The following is a 21,208-nucleotide window of genomic DNA, read 5'->3' as shown; positions in this document are numbered from 1 at the left end:
ATGTAAAGTAACTCAAATTATTTACTTGGGAAATGCTTGAAAACATAGTAGCCAGTGATTTTATAACAGAATGGAGAGGAATCTTATGAAGTAACTTTTTAAATCTAAAAAAAAAGCCATTATATCATGTTATTGAATGCTCCTGTGCTACTGTTGGATGAATGAAGGTGTCTGACTTAAATATGGAACACACTAGAACTTCAAAGGCAAAGTCAACTTTTTGTGAACAACAATTTTGTCAAAATTCCTTGGCCTCCTGTTTATATAGAATTAAATCCAGGGACCTGTCTCCTCTGAGAATTTTTCCTATCTCTTGCAGTTACCCTACCCTTAAGTTGGAAATCAAAAAGAATGCTAAGGAAACATTAATAGCTTGATTTGTGCATTTTAAAGCCAACAACTTCTTTCCTTTACTCACCCCTTTGGCAGGATAGCCTCAATTACATGTGATATCAGCCCTGTTTGAATAGTAGCTGGTGCACCATATTGCTTGTAGCACTGGGACATTGGGAAGGATAAACTTTATTCTGCAGTAAGCCTGGTCCAATACTTAATTTGAAGGTTGACCTTTTTGGTTTAATAATTTTGATTCTTCTGGCCATCTTTCTCCCTAAACACACTAAACTTCCATTGAAGTTGCTGAAGGCTACAGGGGGAGAAACACAGCTGGGAGAAATCTGGCTTAATGTTTTTCCCATTGGCTAAGGTCATATTATTTCTTTGACTAGTGTCTGACTGGAAGGTTGAAAACCAGTTGGTTATATAACGTTTTATGCACCCAGTTTCCCAGAACCACTAACTTTTCTTATTGTTATAGTTTACCTACCTATTTTTACTAATAAAGAGCTAAAATCTATAGCTTAATAAAATAGTATGCATACAGCATTTAAAGTTTACATGTATAAAAAATGCCTACCTACTTAACTAGGAAAATGAAGCTACTTTTCTTCATTTTTCTCCTTTCAAGTATGGTAAATGCATTTTTCATTTTGAGTCTCAGTTCAGTGATATGCAAAGTACATGTAGAGCCATTTAGTAGTTGTTAACATTTTCTCTAATCTGTATTGAATTTTGTAGTTAGATAACACATTGTGTTTAAAATGGGACCAAATTCTTACATATAAGGAGATGGCACATTTACTTAGCAAACTCTTTTTTTAGGAAGAGATAAATACCTCAAATTGTTTTACTCAGGATTTGTTCTTACTATAAATGCAACTACACATCCTATGGTAGCCAAGAATGTGAATGATCTTTGAGTAATTTTCCAAGAGTCTTACACCCCCTCCCCAGACAAACTGTTCCAGTGTTTTCTCTCAATTTAAAACAAAACAGAAAATTTGTGATTTTCATGGCCTTCAAATGAGGAAGCTGTTCTCACGAAAGCATCTGGTTTTCTTGGATCAAAACTAAATTATGAACCTTAGCTGGAAAGGAAATTTTGGAAAGTTTGTATATAAAGGCATTTCATGCACCAAAATTTGATATGAAAATAGTTCCATCTTTCAGCTTTTAAGTTCTCAAATGTTTAGCAATAGAAACATATCAACTTATCCCTATTTGACAAAAGAAATTTAAACCACGAAAGATTCCATTTAGTTTCATTTCCTTACAAAACACGACACATCTAATTTAAGGCTGGAAGAAATGCTTACATGGAAAAGCAGAACTTTAGATTCCAAGCCCCCAAGCAAATTTCAGAAAAGTCACCGTAGCTTTTGATTAGTAACAAAGTAAACCAATCTGCTCTTTGGTGAAACCAGCCGCACCTTCTAGTTCTAACCTCATCTGGCCCTCATCTGCCCCTATTGGCTTCTCCTGCTATAGCTATGCCTATGACCATATCCTACCTAAATTCAAGCCCAGCACAAGTCACCCTTAGTGTTTTACCAGGATAGCCCCTATTGTTGACCGCTGAAGTCTAGTAAGTGTTCGACCCACACTGTAAGGGCCGAGTCTAGGGTTTGTAGCCCCTGCATTTCTTTTCAGGGGCAGCCAATTAGGAAATGATTTATATTGCATATGTCTTTGGCCATTCTTATGGCTAAAACCCTAGGGATACTTCTGTGGTTGGGCATCTTTTCTTCTCTAACATAGCTGGATTCTGACGTGGGTGCAAAGCCCTGTGATGATTGTGGATGTGAACTTGACCTTGCTCTCTACAGGAATATAGTGGATTTCTAAACATAGCTACATGTTAGCTTCCTTTCAGGAAGATGTTTGAAACAATATATCATCTGATGGCCTCCAGCTTTTACAATGTAGAACCTAATATCTTTGAGCACATAAATGAGAATGTTGGGGGTGGGAAATGCTACTGTAGTCAAAACAGAGCCTTGCAATATTTATCACCTGTACTTACAAGGATAACTTGCAATGTTTCGGGAAACTGAAGTTACACAATTGCCAATTGCCATTCTCTGGACGAATGCTCTCTTTTTCTCAAACAGGCATATGCTAGACTGTCCTGCAAAGTCTATCTTTTGTAGCCCCATAGGACCCCACAACTTGTCGCCCTCTCATTTTTTATTCTTTTAGTGAAGCAGTTTGACTGGTATTATTTAAATAAAATTAAAGTTACAATTTATCCTTAGATATTGGAGCTCTGTGTCATCTTAGCTGTATACTTAATTGGAAATAAAGATCAGAATACTGGCTTGAAGCAATATATACATATATTTAAAAGAAAACTAGTGGATACTAAACTACCAACAATTCAGATGTTACAATCTAAAAGTAAAAAAATATTCTGAGGGAAAGTAGGATAAATGTTCCTTAGTCACTAGCTTACAATCTTCTTTACATAACGATTTAATATTTTCTTAAAATCATACTTGCTTAAAAAAATGCCAAGTTTAATTTTGATAATATGAGGTTTTCCATTAAATTACACAGTTTCCTTTTGTTTTTTTCTTACAAATTTTTAAATTGAGAGTCAGGTGTACTTGTGAATCATTTGAAGCCACCAAGCATTCAAATGGCTTTCAAAAGTACGAGACACTACGCCAATAATGTGAAAATTTGTACTTCAAAACAGTACATCTCTTTGTCCTTGAGATACTATATTTCTATTGGAAATATTTCATCTCTCCCAGTCTCTCTCTCTTTGATATCCTTCTCTGGTATCCAGTCCTCTCCTCAGTGATCTTTAGAAGCAACTTTCTGTCCTTTATTAGGGCCAGCCTGTGGGCTAGAGTCGTGCTCACTTGTCCCGTGCATGTATTTTAAGATAACAGGATAGTCGCAAGCGGAGTTAGTGAGATTAATACATGAAACACTTTTGTTATTTTTCTTAAGGTGTGACCTGGTCTATTAACCAGGTGTGAAAGGCTTCTCTTGGTAAAATGAGATCATTATTCTTCATCCTTGTGTGATAATACACAGCTATTTTTAATACAGTATTTATATGTACTTCATATATCAGAGAACCTATTCATATCACCTTCATCACCTTATAGCCAAAAGAGCAATTCCCAAAATGTGTGTCCAGTTGCACATTTGTTTTAAAATTTCAATTTCAAATATATCCCCTTTACAAGCTTTTCCCCCCTTTTCTTCTTAGCTCTTGAAGCCAGCTATTATCAGATCATACTGCATAACTCTTATTCAGTGTTATCCCTAGGGTAGTGGTTATGCTAGTTTAGATTTTGTTTGTCCATTGTTGCTCAGCACTTAGCTGGATAAGGGAATGAAGGATGGCAGGAATTCTGTAAAATGATATGAACACAGAGGAAGCTGGGTTGCCTTTAATAACACACATTTTAAACTGTTTACTGGAAGGAAAAAACTGTGGTAGCACTTCATCCTTTATGTGATGCAGGGTCCTGGAAAGAAGCATTGTGAGAAGTCCTGTTGAACTTGATGTTCACTATAAAGTCACATTTCTGATGAAAGTTGCACTAATCCTTCATGTTCTTTATAGACTGCTGGCTAGCAGTTTGGATCTGGGTGCAAAGTGATGGGCTTTCTGATGTTTTTCAGCCGGGGTGCCCTGTGCTTGTCTGTCATTTTGGATTTTCATTTTATTTGTGCTGTCATTAATTCCACTGTGAGTGAAGATACAGGCTTGATTTATAATACTTAGCATATTTGAAACTTCCCATCATAATGAACCCCAAGCTGTTAGTTACCAGAAGTGAAACAGTGATGGGTAGCAAAGCCATCTAACACGGTGGCTTTAGGAAGGTGGCATTAAAAGAGGTTTGGAGAAACCTAGGGATTTTTTCTTTCTTTCTTTTCCCACCCCCCCTCTGGCCTGAGTAAAATAGATGCAACAGTTCTAACGAGGCACTTCCTGCCCAGAGTCACTGGCAGAGCAGCCTCCGCCCAACAGCTGCAGCTTGAGAGACCTCATGCTGCTGGCCAAGGTTCATTCTGTGCTTTGACCAAGACCACAGCCAATAAAGCCAGTGTGTACCGTGGAAAGAGTTTCCCATTTTTTTCCATTGGAGAAGTCTTTTGTGAGGTTAGTTTGACTGTTCCAAATTAACAGTGGTGGTCATTGCTCATTTCTTAATTTTAAATGCATGTAAACTCACGGATTAGATTCCACTGAGGGTAAATCATAGTTTTGTGAGGAAGATACATATCCTTTTGTTCAATGATTCCTGAAAGCAATGGTTCACAAAGGGTGATCTCAAAACCTGCAGCAGCAGTATCATCTGGGTGCTTGTTAGAATTACATATTCTCTAGCTATCCCCAGACCTATCGATTCAGAAACTTTGGTGATGGCGCCAACGATCTGTGTTACAACAAGTCCTCCAGATGATTGTGATCAATGGTCAAGTTCAAGAACCCTGCCTTGACATTCATTTTATAATAGCCTTCTCTGAGTTTTAGTGCCTATCCCAAAACAAAAATATGAAAGTGGCTATTTTCCAGGTGAAGTACTAGAGTATTTTTTTTTAACTTGGTTTCCAATATCATGTGTTCTCCCAGGTATCCGAGCTGTGACTCAGTCCTGAGGCTCACCCAAGTGAAGGTCTTAAAGCCATTTCCAAAGATGCTTGATTAACTTCTAAAGGTTACTTCCCACCTCCTCCTTCTAACAGACTATGCCAGGACTCTGCCCATTCATCAGGATCATCATCAAGACATCCAATTAAATCAGGGCCTATAGTATGGTTCTTCTGTTTGGCTTGAAGGACAGAGTAGTATTTGATTATAAAAGTTGCAAATGTCTTTACAGTCAAGTTGTAATTCTGTTTTCTCTCACTCCCAGGAACTTCAGAGCAAACTGATTTGGGGCATTGATTCCACATTAACATTTCACATGCAATTTCGTTTTTTCTTCTCTATACCAGTGGCTCACAGTCAACCACTGTGTTTCAGAGTAACATTTCCAGATTTTGACATTGTCATATGAAGGGAGATTTTAATTTGATGATTCCTTGACATTTCAATCTCTTCCAGCTTTACCTCAATGTCGACATCGAGATCAGGGATTTTTTCTACCTTTCCATCTTGTTGTCCCTGAAAGACTGATAACTGATAGCCATATATGATTCATCTTGGCCTTTTATCTTACAGTGGTACCCCCCTTAAATATAATTGATAATATGAAATATTTGTTTGAAATCAAGTTGATGCCCCTCCCCCTTATTGTTTAGGAATGGACTAAATGAAAACCTACCCAGAATTTTCCTATTCTAAAATGTCTAAATATTTTCAAGAACTCCTCTTGATTTCTGACAATCTAAATAATTCACTCCATCATACTCAGAGGTGTTTCTTTCTTTTTTTTTTTTTTTTTTGGTGATAAAACCTTTTATGTCAAATGTCAGATACAAAGAAATACATACTGAATCCCTACAAGATACCCTGGTCAGGAGGTGGTAAGTGTGGTAAATGCTCCTAAACAATTGTCTTTTCCCACTTCCACTGGAGATGTCACACCCCGCTCTGATTGTTGGTCACATCCTACTCTGATGCTTTAAGGAGACCAGAGAGCAGCTTCTTATCTGGCTGATTCACTTTCCCCTCAGTCACATTCAAAGAGGCCACATGTGGGTGGTACTCTTGACTTTTAATGAAAGCTAGCACCAATTCCTTTAGAGCAGGAAGTTGAGCCAAATCATGATACTAAGGCAATAGGGTATGAAGATCCCAGACTCTGGGGGAGTCTGCTGGGGTTGAGTCCAGCTTCTACCTGTAGAGACTTTTTTACCTTGCTGTTTAATCTCCTCATCAGGAAAAAAGAAATTACAATATTACCTACCTCAGAGTGCTCATTAGAGTTAATCCATAGAGAGTGTTCAGAAGGGTGTGTGCCAGTTAGAAGGGGCTCTGTGTTAGTTATTATCCTTTTCGTAATGCAATTCTTGCAATTATCGATAATGTCTTACACTATTAGACCACAGACACTTGGTGCGTGACTTCTTTTTTTTTTTTTTTTTTAGCTTTTACAATATTTAACCATAAGTTTATTTCAGCTAGGTTTGAAAGTTTACTTTTTCTAGGGGAAAATATTCTTTCCCTCTTGTTTTGCTTGGTGTTTCATTTGCATCTTCTCTCTCTCTCTCTCTTTTTTATTATTATACTTTAAGTTTTAGGGTACATGTGCACAATGTGCAGGTTTGTTACATATGTATACATGTGCCATGTTGGTGTGCTGCACCCATTAACTCGTCATTTAGCATTAGGTATATCTCCTAATGCTATCCCTCCCCCCTCCCCCTACCCCACAACAGGCCCCGGAGTGTGATGTTCCCCTTCCTGTGTCCATGTGTTCTCATTGTTCAATTCCCACCTATGAGTGAGAACATGCAGTGTTTGGTTTTTTGTCCTTGTGATAGTTTGCTGAGAACGATGGTTTCCAGTTTCATCCATGTCCCTACAAAGGACATGAACTCATCATTTTTTATGGCTGCATAGTATTCCATGGTGTGTATGTGCCACATTTTCTTAATCCAGACTATCATTGTTGGACATTTGGGTTGGTTCCAAGTCTTTGCTATTTTGAATAGTGCCGCAATAAACATACGTGTGCATGTGTCTTTATAGCAACATGATTTATAATCCTTTGGGTATATACCCAGTAATGGGATGGCTGGGTCAAACCGTATTTCTAGTTCTAGATCCCTGAGGAATCGCCACACTGACTTCCACAATGGTTGAACTAGTTTACAGTCCCACCAACAGTGTAAAAGTGTTCCTATTTCTCCACATCCTCTCCAGCACCTGTTGTTTCCTGACTTTTTAATGATCGCCATTCTAACTGGTGTGAGATGGTATCTCATTGTGGTTTTGATTTGCAATTCTCTGATGGCCAGTGATGATGGCCATTTTTTCATGTGTTTCTTGGCTGCATAAATGTCTTCTTTTGAGAAGTGTCTCTTCATATCCTTCGCCCACTTTTTGATGGAGTTGTTAGTTTTTTTCTTGTAAATTTGTTTGAGTTCATTGTAGATTCTGGATATTAGCCCTTTGTCAGATGAGTAGGTTGCAAAAATTTTCTCCCATTTTATAGGTTGCCTGTTCACTCTGATGGTAGTTTCTTTTGCTGTGCAGAAGCTCTTTAGTTTAATTAGATCCCATTTGTCAATTTTGGCTTTTGTTGCCATTGCTTTTGGTGTTTTAGTCATGAAGTCCTTGCCCATGCCTATGTCCTGAATGGTAATGCCTAGGTTTTCTTCTAAGGTTTTTATGGTTTTAGGTCTAACATGTAAGTCTTTAATCCATCTTGAATTAATTTTTGTATAAGGTGTAAGGAAGGGATCCAGTTTCAGCTTTCTACATATGGCTAGCCAGTTTTCCCAGCACCATTTATTAAATAGGGAATCCTTTCCCCATTGCTTGTTTTTGTCAGGTTTGTCAAAGATCAGATGGTTGTAGATATGCGGCATTATTTCTGAGGGCTCTGTTCTGTTCCATTGATCTATATCTCTGTTTTGGTACCAGTACCATGCTGTTTTGGTTACTGTAGCCTTGTAGTATAGTTGGAAGTCAGGTAGCATGATGCCTCCAGCTTTGTTCTTTTGGCTTAGGATTGACTTGGCGATGCGGGCTCTTTTTTGATTCCATATGAACTTTAAAGTAGTTTTTTCCAATTCTGTGAAGAAAGTCATTGGTAGCTTGATGGGAATGGCATTGAATCTGTAAATTACCTTGGGCAGTATGGCCATTTTCACAATATTGATTCTTCCTACCCATGAGCAAGGAATGTTCTTCCATTTGTTTGTATCCTCTTTTATTTCATTGAGCAGTGGTTTGTAGTTCTCCTTGAAGAGGTCCCTCACGTCGCTTGTAAGTTGGATTCCTAGGTATTTTATTCTCTTTGAAGCAATTGTGAATGGGAGTTCACTCATGATTTGGCTCTCTGTTTGCCTGTTATTGGTGTATAAGAATGCTCGTGATTTTTGCACATTGATTTTGTATCCTGAAACTTTGCTGAAGTTGCTTATTGGCTTAAGGAGATTTTGGGCTGAGACAATGGGGTTTTCTAGATATACAATCACGTCATCTGCAAACAGGGACAATTTGACTTCCTCTTTTCCTAATTGAATACCCTTTATTTCCTTCTCCTGCCTGATTGCCCTGGCCAGAACTTCTAACACTATGTTGAATAGGAGTGGTGAAAGGGGGCATCCCTGTCTTGTGCCAGTTTTCAAAGGGAATGCTTCCAGTTTTTGCCCATTCAGTAGGATATTGGCTGTGGGTTTGTCATAGATAGCTCTTATTATTTTGAGATACGTCCCATCGATGCCTAATTTATTGAGAGTTTTTAGCATGAAGGGTTGTTGAATTTTGTCAAAGGCCTTTTCTGCATCTATTGAGATAATCATGTGGTTTTTGTCTTTGGTTCTGTTTATATGCTGGATTACATTTATTGATTTGCGTATGTTGAACCAGCCTTGCATCCCAGGGATGAAGCCCACTTGATCATGGTGGATAAGCTTTTTGATGTGCTGCTGGATTCGGTTTGCCAGTGTTTTATTGAGGATTTTTGCATCGATGTTCATCAAGGATATTGGTCTAAAATTCTCTTTTTTGGTTGTGTCTCTGCCAGGCTTTGGTATCAGGATGATGCTGGCCTCATAAAATGAGTTAGGGAGGATTCCCTCTTTTTCTGTTGATTGGAATAGTTTCAGAAGGAATGGTACCAGTTCCTCCTTGTACCTCTGGTAGAATTCGGCTGTGAATCCATCTGGTCCTGGACTTTTTTTGGTTGGTAAGCTATTGATTATTGCCACAATTTCAGAGCCTGTTATTGGTCTATTCAGAGATTCAACTTCTTCCTGATTTAGTCTTGGGAGGGTGTATGTGTCAAGGAATTTATCCATTTCTTCTAGATTTTTGAGTTTATTTGCGTAAAGGTGTTTGTAGTATTCTCTGATAGTAGTTTGTATTTCTGTGGGATCAGTGGTGATATCCCCTTTATCATTTTTTATTGCGTCTATTTGATTCTTCTCTCTTCTTTATTAGTCTTGCTAGCGATCTATTGATTTTGTTGATCTTTTCAAAAAACCAGCTCCTGGATTCATTAATTTTTGCAGGGTTTTTTGTGTCTCTATTTCCTTCAGTTCTGCTCTGATTTTAGTTATTTCTTGCCTTCTGCTAGCTTTTGAATGTGTTTGCTCTTGCTTTTCTAGTTCTTTTAATTGTGACGTTAAGGTGTCAATTTTGGATCTTTCCTGCTTTCTCTTGTGGGCATTTAGTGCTATAAATTTCCCTCTGCACACTGCTTTGAATGTGTCCCAGAGATTCTGGTATGTTGTGTCTTTGTTCTTGTTGGTTTCAAAAAACATCTTTATTTCTGCCTTCATTTCGTTATGTACCCAGTAGTCATTCAGGAGCAGGTTGTTCAGTTTCCATGTAGTTGAGCAGTTTTGAGTGAGTTTCTTAGTCCTGAGTTCTAGTTTGATTGCACTGTGGTCTGAGAGACAGTTTGTTATAATTTCTGTTCTTTTACATTTGCTGAGGAGTGCTTTACTTCCAAGTATGTGGTCAATTTTGGAGTAGGTTTGGTGTGGTGCTGAAAAGAATGTATATTCTGTTGATTTGGAGTGGAGAGTTCTGCAGATGTCTATTAGGTCCGCTTGGTGCAGAGCTGAGTTCAATTCCTGGGTATCCTTGTTAACTTTCTGTCTTGATCTGTCTAATGTTGACAGTGGGGTGTTAAAGTCTCCCATTATTATTGTTTGGGAGTCTAAGTCTCTTTGTAGGTCACTAAGGACTTGCTTTATGAATCTGGGTGCTCCTGTGTTGGGTGCATATATATTTAGCATAGTTAGCTCTTCTTGTTGAATTGATCCCATTACTATTATGTATTGGCTTTCTTTGTCTCTTTTGATCTTTGTTGGTTTAAAGTCTGTTTTATCAGAGACTAGGATTGCAACCCCTGCCTTTTTTTGTTTTCCATTTGCTTGGTAGATCTTCCTCCATCGCTTTATTTTGAGCCTATGTGTGTCTCTGCACGTGAGATGGGTTTCCTGAATACATCACACTGATGGGTTTTGACTCTTTATCCAATTTGCCAGTTTGTGTCTTTTAATTGGAGCATTTAGCCCATTTACATTTAAAATTAATATTATTATGTATGTATTTGGTCCTGTCATTATGATGTTAGCTGGTTATTTTGCTCGTTAGTTGATGCAGTTTCTTCCTAGCCTTGATGGTCTTTACATTTTGGCATGTTTTTGCAGTGGCCGGTACCAGTTGTTCCTTTCCATGTTTAGTGCTTCCTTCAGGAGCTATTTAGGGCAGGCCTGGTGGTGACAAAATCTCTCAGCATTTGCTTTACTTTACTCTGTAAAGTATTTTATTTCTCCTTCACTTATGAAGCTTAGTTTGGCTGGATATGAAATTCTGGATTGAAAATTCTTTTCTTTAAGAATGTTGAATATTGGCCCCCACTCTCTTCTGGCTTGTAGAGTTTCTGCTGAGAGATCCGCTGTTAGTCTGATGGGCTTCCCTTTGTGGGTAACCCAACGTTTCTCTCTGGCTGCCCTTAACATTTTTTCCTTCATTTCAACTTTGGTGAATCTGACAATTATGTGTCTTGGAGTTGCTATTCTTGAGGAGTATCTTTGTGGCGTTCTCTGTATTTCCTGAATCTGAATGTTGGCCTGCCTTGCTAGATTGGGGAAGTTCTCCTGGATAATATCCTGCAGAGTGTTTTCCAACTTGGTTCCATTCTCCCCGTCACTTTCAAGTACACCAATCAGACGTAGATTTGGTCTTTTCACATAGTCCCATATTTCTTGGAGGCTTTGTTTGTTTCTTTTTATTCTTTTTTCTCTAAACTTCCCTTCTCGCTTCATTTCATTCATTTTGTCTTCCATCACTGATACCCTTTCTTCCAGTTGATCGCATTGGCTCCTGAGGCTTCTGCGTTCTTCACCTAGTTCTTGAGCCTTGGCTTTCAGCTCCGTTAGCTCCTTTAAGGACTTCAGGGAAGGTGTTTCTTTGAAAGAGTACTTATTTATTGAGTAACTACAATGCAATAGGTCCCATTTAGAAGCTTTGCTAAGGATTCCCCACCCTTCCAGCTAATTGCAACAGTTAAAGTACTAAAATGTACAGGTCTTGCATAAATAACAAAACCAAGTAAATGGAGCAAACAGCATAGCTCCTCAAACTGTGTTTACAGTGTCTTCAGTGATTTTATGGTTTGGAATTTGTACCAAGTCGTAATGTAGATAATGTCTTTTAAAAACAGCCTACATGAATATACACATGCATTTTATTCCACCTGCTGTTATCTACTTTGGAAAAACTTCCCATCATTGAACAGGCACATACGCCAACAATTACATACTTCAGTTCCTACGTTTCCTCAGCACTAGTGGCCTTCCACTCAAGAAAGCATTATTTCCCTTAATTCAATCATCTATCCATTTCTTCATTCATTGCTAAATTCTTGTGGACCTATTATGTGCCAAATCTTATTTAATTGGCTAAAAATGTCTCTAGTATATATTACCAGTCTTAACGTTGTGATTTTTAAGAATTTCAGTATAATTTCTTTACTTGGTACGCTGATAAAGTTGGTTAGCTAGACTTATGTGTTTCAGTATGCATATACTTCATAATTCCTAATTAGCAATGATAATAGTTATATACAATTTGAAGTTGGTACGACTAGACTTGACTATGCTAAACTTTTATTACTCATTTATATTTCACTGTTTATTGCTCTTCTCAGAAAAAGGAATGAAATTGGACTTTTGGAAAGGAAGAGGGATCTAAAAGTTGTATATATTGAGATAATATCAAATAAGAGAGCCAAGACCCTTGCATTATCCTTGACCCCTTTTGAGATAAATACTAAAGGTGAAGCCATTCAACCCCAAAATGATTCTTCTTGTTTTGTTTTTGGGCAACCTTTACTTTCCAGAAGCAAAGATCTTTTGTGTATGTATGTGAAAATGTATCATTTGTTGGGTATTAAAGGAAGATGATATTCAGATTCTCAGAACCATTACTGGATATGGGCTGAACTTCTCATAGACAAATCTCATGTGAGAACAATGCAGTTCTGGAGCCACTGAGAGACAGCTGTCCACAATGGCTGCCGTCTTCTATCTGATGCTACCTTGATTCCACTGCTTTTGAGCTGTAGACAGTGTGTTATTTCTCACACTAATGCCCACAATTGAGGTCAGATTTCTCTACCCTTTCCCTTTTGGGACTGTATTTCTTAGAGGAATGTGCAGTTGTAGACACTGGTACCACAGAGCAGATATAGAAAAACTTTCCCGTGCAATATTCATGCCAGTAGATGTTCAGGCTAAATGTTCAATACCTTTCCAGTGTCTATTGCTCTTCTTGGAGAGTCATTACAAGTGAACTGGAAAAAAAGAAGGAATCTAAAGGAGAATAAGTTAAAATCTCCCTGTGGTCTGTAACCCTAGTGTTGAAAGCATGGATGTGAGAGGTATCTTCTTTTGTCCTTTCAAATGTGTATGAAATTACCTGCTTTCCTAAGGTGATAACTGATGCCTATCAAAGTGGCAATCACCAGAGTGAGATCCCTGTTCATTCTGATACTGATCTCAATAGCATGACTTTACATAAATGTTTGATCAATTTAACAAAAGCAATACTGCCTTTTACCAACAGAATAATTACTGTCGGTTGATAGCATCATGGGAGCTAATTCCCAAGTTACCTGTAATTTGTGTGAGGACCCATGTGGTAACATTGATAACCCAAGTAGGTCTTGGTAAGGTCTGACGAAGGTAAGTCATCACCACTTTGATATTTGCCATGCATTTTATAATTAGTAGCCAGAGGTCTAGCATATAGAAAAATTTGTATAAATAAGAACCAAGATTGGCTGAGTGCGGTGGCTCACGCCTATAATTCCAGCATTTTGGGAGGCCGAGGCAGGCAGATTGCTTGAGCTCAGGAGTTTGAGACCAGCCCAGGAAACTTGGCAAAAACTCCAACTCTATAAAAAATACAAAAATTAGTTGGGCATGGTGGTGCACGCCTGTAGTCCCATCTGCTTGAGAAGCTGAGGTGAGAGGATCGCTTGAGCCCTGGAGGTCAAGGCTGCAGTGAGCTGTGATTGTGTCACTGCACTCTAGCCTAGGCAACAGAGTGGGACCCTGTCTCAGAGAAAAAAAAAGAAAAAAGAATCAAGATGTGGGGTTTTATCATTTTGATACCATCACCTGTTAAACATCTTAACTTTCAATCAATATTTTATCCAGAATCAGAAGCTTTAAAAGCCACATAGAAAATTGCCAGACATAACTAATGGTACCTAGAAAGCAGCTTATTTGTTAAATTATGTATAGCTGCTACAAACATGATTACTGTATTTCTAAATTATAAAATGTTTCACTAGACAGTAACCTCTTTGAAGAAAGGCATTGTCTTTTGCCTAGTACTGTGGCTGACATACAATAAGTGTTCAAAATACATTTACTAACTGAGTTAACTCCATCTATACTCTCAACCATCTTTCCTTACCACAGTGAGCAAAGAGTGTTTATTAACTGGTTTTGGTAGCCAAATTTGCAGTCTTTCAGCACTTCACAGAACCACTAGCTTGACTGTATTCATTTAAATTCACATCGCTGTGTTGTTCTTGGAACTTCTGCCTGATAGTTTAAATCATGCCTTCAGTGCCATGAATGGCATGAAAACCACACCAATCAGATAACATCCCTATGTCACCACTATTAGCAACTAATTTACTGAGCATGAAATATGCTGATTTTGCCTTAAAAGATATTAGTAGAGTATCTGTGCTGTCATTGCATCCATTATTTCTTTTGTGTTTGTGCAAGTCTACAGCTGAAGGCCTGAGTGTGTGTTGGCCATCATATTTGTGGATTATATCTGTCATCATCACATGCTTCCCCAGGACTATCCACTGGATGGTTAATGTGGAACAAAATCCTTGAGATTGTAATGTTGCTCCCTTAAATTCTAAGTTGGCTTTGCAATGTGGGTTTTTAGGGAAGGTGGAGAGACTCATAATGATAAACAACATCAATTGTTCCCTGATTGTTGACTTTTCAATATCATCCTCAGTAAGTTGTGCTTCACCTCCTATAGGATATGGCAGGTCAATCTTTGCTGAGCTTTCTCGACCTGCTGATATTTGGCTAATGTACAAGCCGATTGTAGTTTGGTTGCCTATTCATCCCACCAGTGATCTTTTATTTTAAGATATTTGGCTTGAGAAACTTGCTTAGCTCACATGCCAATTTCTTGTCATTTAGCGATTTATTTTCTTACTTGGGCTAAGTGTCTGCTATAAAAATCACTTAGAATTGTGTACTTCTGTCCCTCTTTGTTTCTTTACCTTAATATTTCCTCTCTCTCCACATTGCCATTGCAATTCACAACCCTTTCTACTAAAGTGATGTTTGGCACATTTTGAAGTTTAGATCATAAAGTTTGAGCTTCCCAAGGTTCGGCTTTTTCAGCTGATATGTCTGGTGATGCAGTGTTGCTGAAGCAGTGGATAATGTGCTTTTCATGTGTCTTGTCACTCATATTAACAAAGCTTCCTAGGCCCTATGCTATAGTTAGATGGTGCCAGTTTTTTAGTATAGATACCATAATGCAACTTGATGCTTGTCAGCCTGATAAGAGTGCTATTGATTCTAAGCTTCTGGTGCATGCACAATGAAAGAAACTGTATGCCTTTGGACTTCATGTTACTGATGACATTATAACTAAGAAAGTGCATACTACACTGCATGGTTCTGGACAACACAAGCATTGGAATAGTCAAGAACCATATGCTTCTTTGTCTCTATAGCAGTACATCAGTAGTAGCTGATATAACATCAGTGACTTTTGTTTTGAAGTTATCCAACGTACTAAACATAGGAAAAGACACCACCAATCGGTGACTACTAAAAGCCCAGCTCTGTAATAAATACTCAGAAATATGCAAAGGAAGTAGCATTTCTGCTATTATAGTTGTTTGGGTAAATGTCAATATTTAGTGAATGAATGCAATCTAACAGAAAAAAAAATAAGATTCTTTTAACTCCTGTCTTCATAAAAAAAGGAGCAGCACTTTTTCTTTAAAAAGCTACTCTCCCACCCAAACTATATTTAACTCTCTTTGTCCCTTGACAAGGTACAGCTATACCGGAATTTTGGTCAGGTTTTAAAAATAGAAGTTCCTAGGTATTAAGTCTACCTATTTTACTGCTAGAGAATAATCTTATTTATTTTGTCATCCCAGATAATATTAAGAATTAGTCTAATACTCTTTTTAGGTTTAGATACTAAAGTAGGAATTGCGCTATTTAAGGTGAACTAGGATCACATACATCTAAATGGATGGATTTAAAACCACAGTGTCTGGTTGGCTATCCTGACTACTGTAAGGGGATTAATGTTAGGCCCAAAGAAATCCTGGCTGTGTCTGTCACTGTTTGCCATGTGACATTGAGCCTGCCATTCACCTCTCATGCCTCTTTGCTGTTAACTGAGGAAGTTGAATAACTGGGTCACTTTCCATTTCTAGAGTTTATGAATATAATGTTGAAGTATACAATAACATTCTGCACTGGATTAAAGTGGACAATATATAGTCTGAATCTCTACTGCAAAGCTAATGCTAAGAGAGACCAAACCATCTTTGAAGTATAAGCCTTGTGATACGGTTTGGCTGTGTCCCCACTGAAATCTTAACTTGAATTGTATCTCTGAGAACTGCCACATGTTGTAGGAGGGACCCAGGGAGAGGTAATTCAACCATGGGGGCCGGTCTTTCCCTTGCTGTTCTCCTGATAGCGAATAAGTCTTATGAGAGCTAATGGGTTTATCAGGGGTTTCTGCTTTTGCTTCTTTCTCATTTTTCTCTTGCTGCTGCCATGTAAGAAGTGCCTTTTGCCTCCTGCCATGATTCTGAGGCCTCCCCAGCCATGCAGAACTATAAGTCCAGTTAAACCTCTTTTTCTTCCCTGTCTCGGGTATGTCTTCAGCAGCAGCATGAAAATGGGCTAATACAGTAAATTGTTACCAGTAGAGTGGGGAGTTGCTGAAAACATACCTGAAAATGTGGAAGCGACTTTGGAACTGGGTAACAGGCAGAGGTTGGAACAGTTTGGAGGGCTCAGAAGGAAACAGGAAAATGTGGGAAAGTTTAGAACTTCCTAGAGACTTGTTGAATGGCTTTGCCCAAAATGATGATAGCAATTTGAACAAGAAAGGTCCAGGCTGAGGTGGTCTCAGGTGAAGATGAGGAACTTGTTGGGAACTGGAGTAAAGGTGACGCTTGTCATGTTTTAGCAAAGAGACTGGCTGCATTTTGCCCCTGTCCTAGAGATCTGTGGAACTTTGAACTTGAGAAGGATGATTTAGGATATCTGGCAGAAGAAATTTCTAAGCAGCAAAGCATTCAAGAGGTGACTTGGGTACTGTTAAAGTCATGCAGTTTTATAAGGGAAGCAGAGCATGAAGTTTGGAAAATTTGCAGCCTTACTATGCAATAGAAAAGAAAAACCTATTTTCTGGGGAAAATGTCTCCAGGCCATGTCAGAGACCTTCTCGGCAGCCCCTCCCATCACAGGCCTGCAGGCCCAGGAGGAAAATATGGTTTCCTGGGCCAGGTCCAGGGTCCCTTTGTTGTGTGCAGCCTAGGGACTTGATGCCCTGGGTCTCAGCCACTCCAGCCATGGCTGAAAGGGGCCAGTGTACAGGTTGGGCTATGGCTTCAGAGGGTGGAAGCCCCAAGCCTTGGCAGCTTCCACGTGGTGTTGAGCCTGCGGGTACATAGAAGTCAGGAATTGAGGTTTGAGAACCTCTGCCTAGATTTCAGAAGATGTATGGAAACACCTGGATGCCCAGGCAAAAGTTTGCTGCAGGGGCAAGGTTCTCATGGAGAACCTCTGCTAGGGCAGTGCAGAAGAGAAATGTGGGGTCAGAGCCCCCACACAGAGTCCTTACTGGGGCACTGTCCAGTGGAGCTGTGAGAAGAGGGCCACCATCCTCCAGAATCCAGAATAATAGATTTCACCAACAGCTTGCACCGTGTGCCTGGAAAAGCCACAGACACTCAACACCAGCCCATGAAAGCAGCCAGGAGGGAGGCTGTACCCTGCAAAGCCACAGAGTGGAGCTGCCCAAGACCATGGCAACCCACCTCTTGCATCAGCATGACCTGGATGTGAGACCTGGAGTCAAAGGAGATCATTTTGGAGCTTTAACATTTGACTGCCCCACTGGATTTAAGACTTGCAATGGCTGTATTTACCCAATACCTGAACCCCTGTTGTATCTAGGAAGTAACTAGCTTCCTTTTAATTTTACAGGCTCATACATGTAAGGGGCTTGCCTTATGTCAGATGAGACTTTGGACTGTGGACTTTTGGGTTAATGCTGAAATGAGTTAAGACTTTCAGGGACTGTTGGGAAAGCATGATTGGTTTTGAAATGTGAGGGTGTTAGGTTTGGAGGGACCAGGGGCAGAATGATATGGTTTGGCTGTGTCCCCACCAAAATCTCAACTTGTATTCTACCTCCCAGAATTCCCACATGTTGTGGGAGGGACCCAGTGGAAGGTAATTCAATCATGGGGGCCTATCTTTCCCGTGATATTCTCATGATAGTGAATAAGTCTCATGAGATTGGAATGGGTTTATCAGGGGTTTCCGCTTTTGCTTCTTCCTTATTTTTCTCTTGCTGCTACCATGTAAGAAGTGCCTTTCACCTCCCACCATGATTCTGAGGCCTCTCCAGCCATGTGGAACTACGAGTCCAATTAAACCTCTTTTTGTTCCCAGTTTCAGGTGTGTCTTCATCAGCAGTTTGAAAATACCCTTATTTTTCAATGTTTTATTCAATAATGAACTGTCTGTAAAATCATTTTACTTGCATAATCCACCCTCCACCTCCTTTTTACATGTTATATTTTGCTTAAAAATAGCATAAGATTAGAATCCTACCTCTTGCACAACTTACTAATTGTGCGATTTGGGGTAATTTACTTAACATTTCTGAGCTTCATTTTTCTTATTTCTATAGAGGAACGAATTGCATCTGCCTTAAAAGAGCTGTTAGGAGACTTATATGTAATGGCTCATGAAAAGTGTCAACCTCAGAACCTGGCACACACAGGCTCATCATAAATGTTTCTTACTATCTAGGCCTGATCCACTTCATCCATAAACTCTGAGGTTCTATCTCTATTTATTAATCAGCAACAAATCACAGAAGCTGTAGAACAATGAGTGACAAAACTAACTGGACTCTGGAATTAGCATATTTATTCTGTTAGATTGCATTAATTTATCAAATATTTACTGAATGCCAGTTCAGATACATAGAAAGAGATATATTGTTACAGCATATCTTCAAATCTACCTATGTATCAGAGAAGGGGATGTTGATACTCTGTACCTAACGTGTATCATCTGCTATATGCAAACAGTATTCGGAAGAGCTTTAAATATTTTAACTCAATCCTCACAACAACCCTATGAGGTTAGTATTATTATCATTTTCATTCAAGAATGTATCTTATATGAGGAAATTGCAGGACAGTGGGATTGAGTAACTTACCCAAGATCACATACTGGTAAGCATGGGGCCCAAATTTGAATGCAGACAGTATATGTTGCTTCAGAATCCGTATGTTTTGTCACTCAGCTACATATGCAAAGTGTCATTTAAAAATTATTTTAAAGAATCAATGACACCAATGAGTTTTTTTCTGTCTCTCATAGAGGGTGTTTTAAATAGCATTTCCAGGAAAGGATGGCTGGAAGGCTGCTGTCAACCACACTACACTGCTTAAATCTCGTGGAGCCGTGATGGTGCGTCAGGTTTTGCTATGCCTATCTTCTCTGCAACCCAAGAGAGGGAACAAAGAGCAGCCAGGTGGGGTTAGATGCTGGGGGCTTAAGCAATAACTGACTCCATTTTCTGTTTCTACACTCCAGCCAGTGCCAAGTGATTTTTTTAAAAATTTAAATACTTTTCTGCCCTATCAAATACAGGGTACACACTACTGAAAGAACGCTCTGCTAGTAAAAAGTGTTTATTGATTCAAGCAGAAAAAAGGGGGGAAAAAACTGTGGGTGTCAGATGAAGCTGAAGGGAAGTGTCCAGGAAGAGAGGGAGGAATGGGGAGCTTTTCTTTTGAGTGTCCTATTAAAATGTGTGAGTGGAAGTTGGGGGTGGATTTCATGAGTAAATATGGAATTTTGCCACCAAATTCTTTCCTCCAGAGCTAATATTCTCATGGGATGTTAATATTAATACAAGGAAAAAGGCCCTGGGTGAAGAAAAATTGTTTTCCCCTTCAGGGGCAGAGTTCTCTCAGGACGACAGTGAGGTTAAAGAGTTCCAGAAAGTGCTAGTAGAACTTTAAGCACGCTATCATTAACAGACAGAAAAACAGACTACAACCTACTGGATTCATTTTGGAAAGTAGAAAAAAGGAACCTGGTAAAATCAGCCAAAGCAAGGACCTTTCCCCCTCGTTAGAACTTGCTAAGCTTTCCATGGTGTGTGGGCCTTTTAGTTCCACTCATTATTCAGGCCTAATTCAGGTCATCAAAATAGAAATGCATGGGACAGGTGACTGACATGACTGCATCGTGGTTTAGATATATAGATAACACAGGGAGGTGCTTTACATTTTAAGACTTTGTTCATAATTCTTTTATTTATGGTTTCTCTGAATCATTCTTTTGGAACATTCTAAAAGAGTCAGGAGGAAAAAGATGGAACTTTTTCTCAAGCGACTTGACTTAGTGGATAGCTAAATGTCCAGTTTCAAAAGCTTATCCTTTTGAAATACTTTTATACTTATAAAAGCCCAAAGAAACCTTAATATGGGCCACATAACTATAATGTAATTTTTCCAAGGTAGGAAAGGCAGTAATACTGTACTATTAGAATATATGGATTTTCATAAGAGCAGCTGTTGTTTCACTAAGGTTTACATTATTTTAGGTCCTAGTTTTCTGTTTGGAGGTGTATTAATGAGTTTCTTGGTTAATTTATTCCCATTCTTTATATTTCTGATTCTTAATTGTATGATGTGGTTTATATTCATTGTTTTGACGTGATAGGAATGCCAACAATGTGCCTTTGGTTTTCTTATGCTTAAAAAATAAAAAAAAATAAATATTAAATGTAAAATCATGAAGGATTCTTACAAACAGTTGCATGTCCTTGACTAAATTTTTTTTTTTTTTTTTGAGACAGAGACTCACTCTGTCACCCAGGCTGGAGTGCAGTGGCACCATCTGGACTCACTGCAACCTCCACCTCCTGAGTTCAACCGATTCTCCCACCTCAGCCTCCCGAGTAGCTGGAATTACAGGCGCGTGCCACCACACCCGTCTAATTTTTGTATTTTTAGTAGTGATGGGGTTTCACCATGTTGGCCAGGCTGGTATTGAACTCCTGACCTCAAGTAGTCCGCCTGCCTTGGCCTCCCAAATTGCTGGGATTCAGGCATGAGCCACCGTGCCCGCCCTCTTGACTAAATTCTTTAGCCTTGTGTGTACCTAATGTTTTGCATGTGGGCAGTTATCTGAGTACTTACTGTGGGATAGTTTACAGAACTGAACTTCAATTTCAGTTACACTGGATATAAATGAGCAATATAAAAAATATAAACAAGGCTATGAATGCAGACTTTCCTCTGGGCAATTTTAAGCCAGTAATGTATAATCAACTAAAAAATAAGCTTGTTCTATACCATGTTTATGCTAAGACTTGCCACACAGTGGGAAATAAATAACAGAAAGTAGGTACCTTCAGGTATATTTATAG

The 21,208-nt window shown here is 38.9% G+C and overlaps 1 protein-coding gene across 4 annotated transcripts in view; it reads left to right on the top strand.

Annotated features, from left to right (window-relative positions):
- The window catches only part of CEP128 (centrosomal protein 128), a 484,430-nt gene extending 463,875 nt beyond the window's left edge, over positions 1 to 20,555 (top strand). The window contains exon 26 of one of the 4 annotated variants that reach the window (XR_010151258.1): positions 19,147 to 19,474. Coding sequence is in view for 3 of the 4 variants with exons in the window: in XM_063793855.1 (XP_063649925.1) it covers positions 19,147 to 19,148 (2 nt within the window). In the remaining variant the exon portion in view is untranslated. Of the gene's footprint in view, positions 1 to 19,146 lie in introns of all 4 variants that reach the window. The other 3 variants (XM_063793855.1, XM_054665785.2, XM_016926513.4) reach the window with 3 other exon arrangements.
- Positions 20,556 to 21,208: the final 653 nt, after the last annotated feature.

Source organism: Pan troglodytes, chromosome 15 (assembly GCF_028858775.2).
Source record: "Pan troglodytes isolate AG18354 chromosome 15, NHGRI_mPanTro3-v2.0_pri, whole genome shotgun sequence".
NCBI classification, from domain to species: domain Eukaryota; kingdom Metazoa; phylum Chordata; class Mammalia; order Primates; family Hominidae; genus Pan; species Pan troglodytes.
Note: the sequence above shows the minus strand (reverse complement) of the source record. Positions and strands in the feature narration are given on the sequence as shown.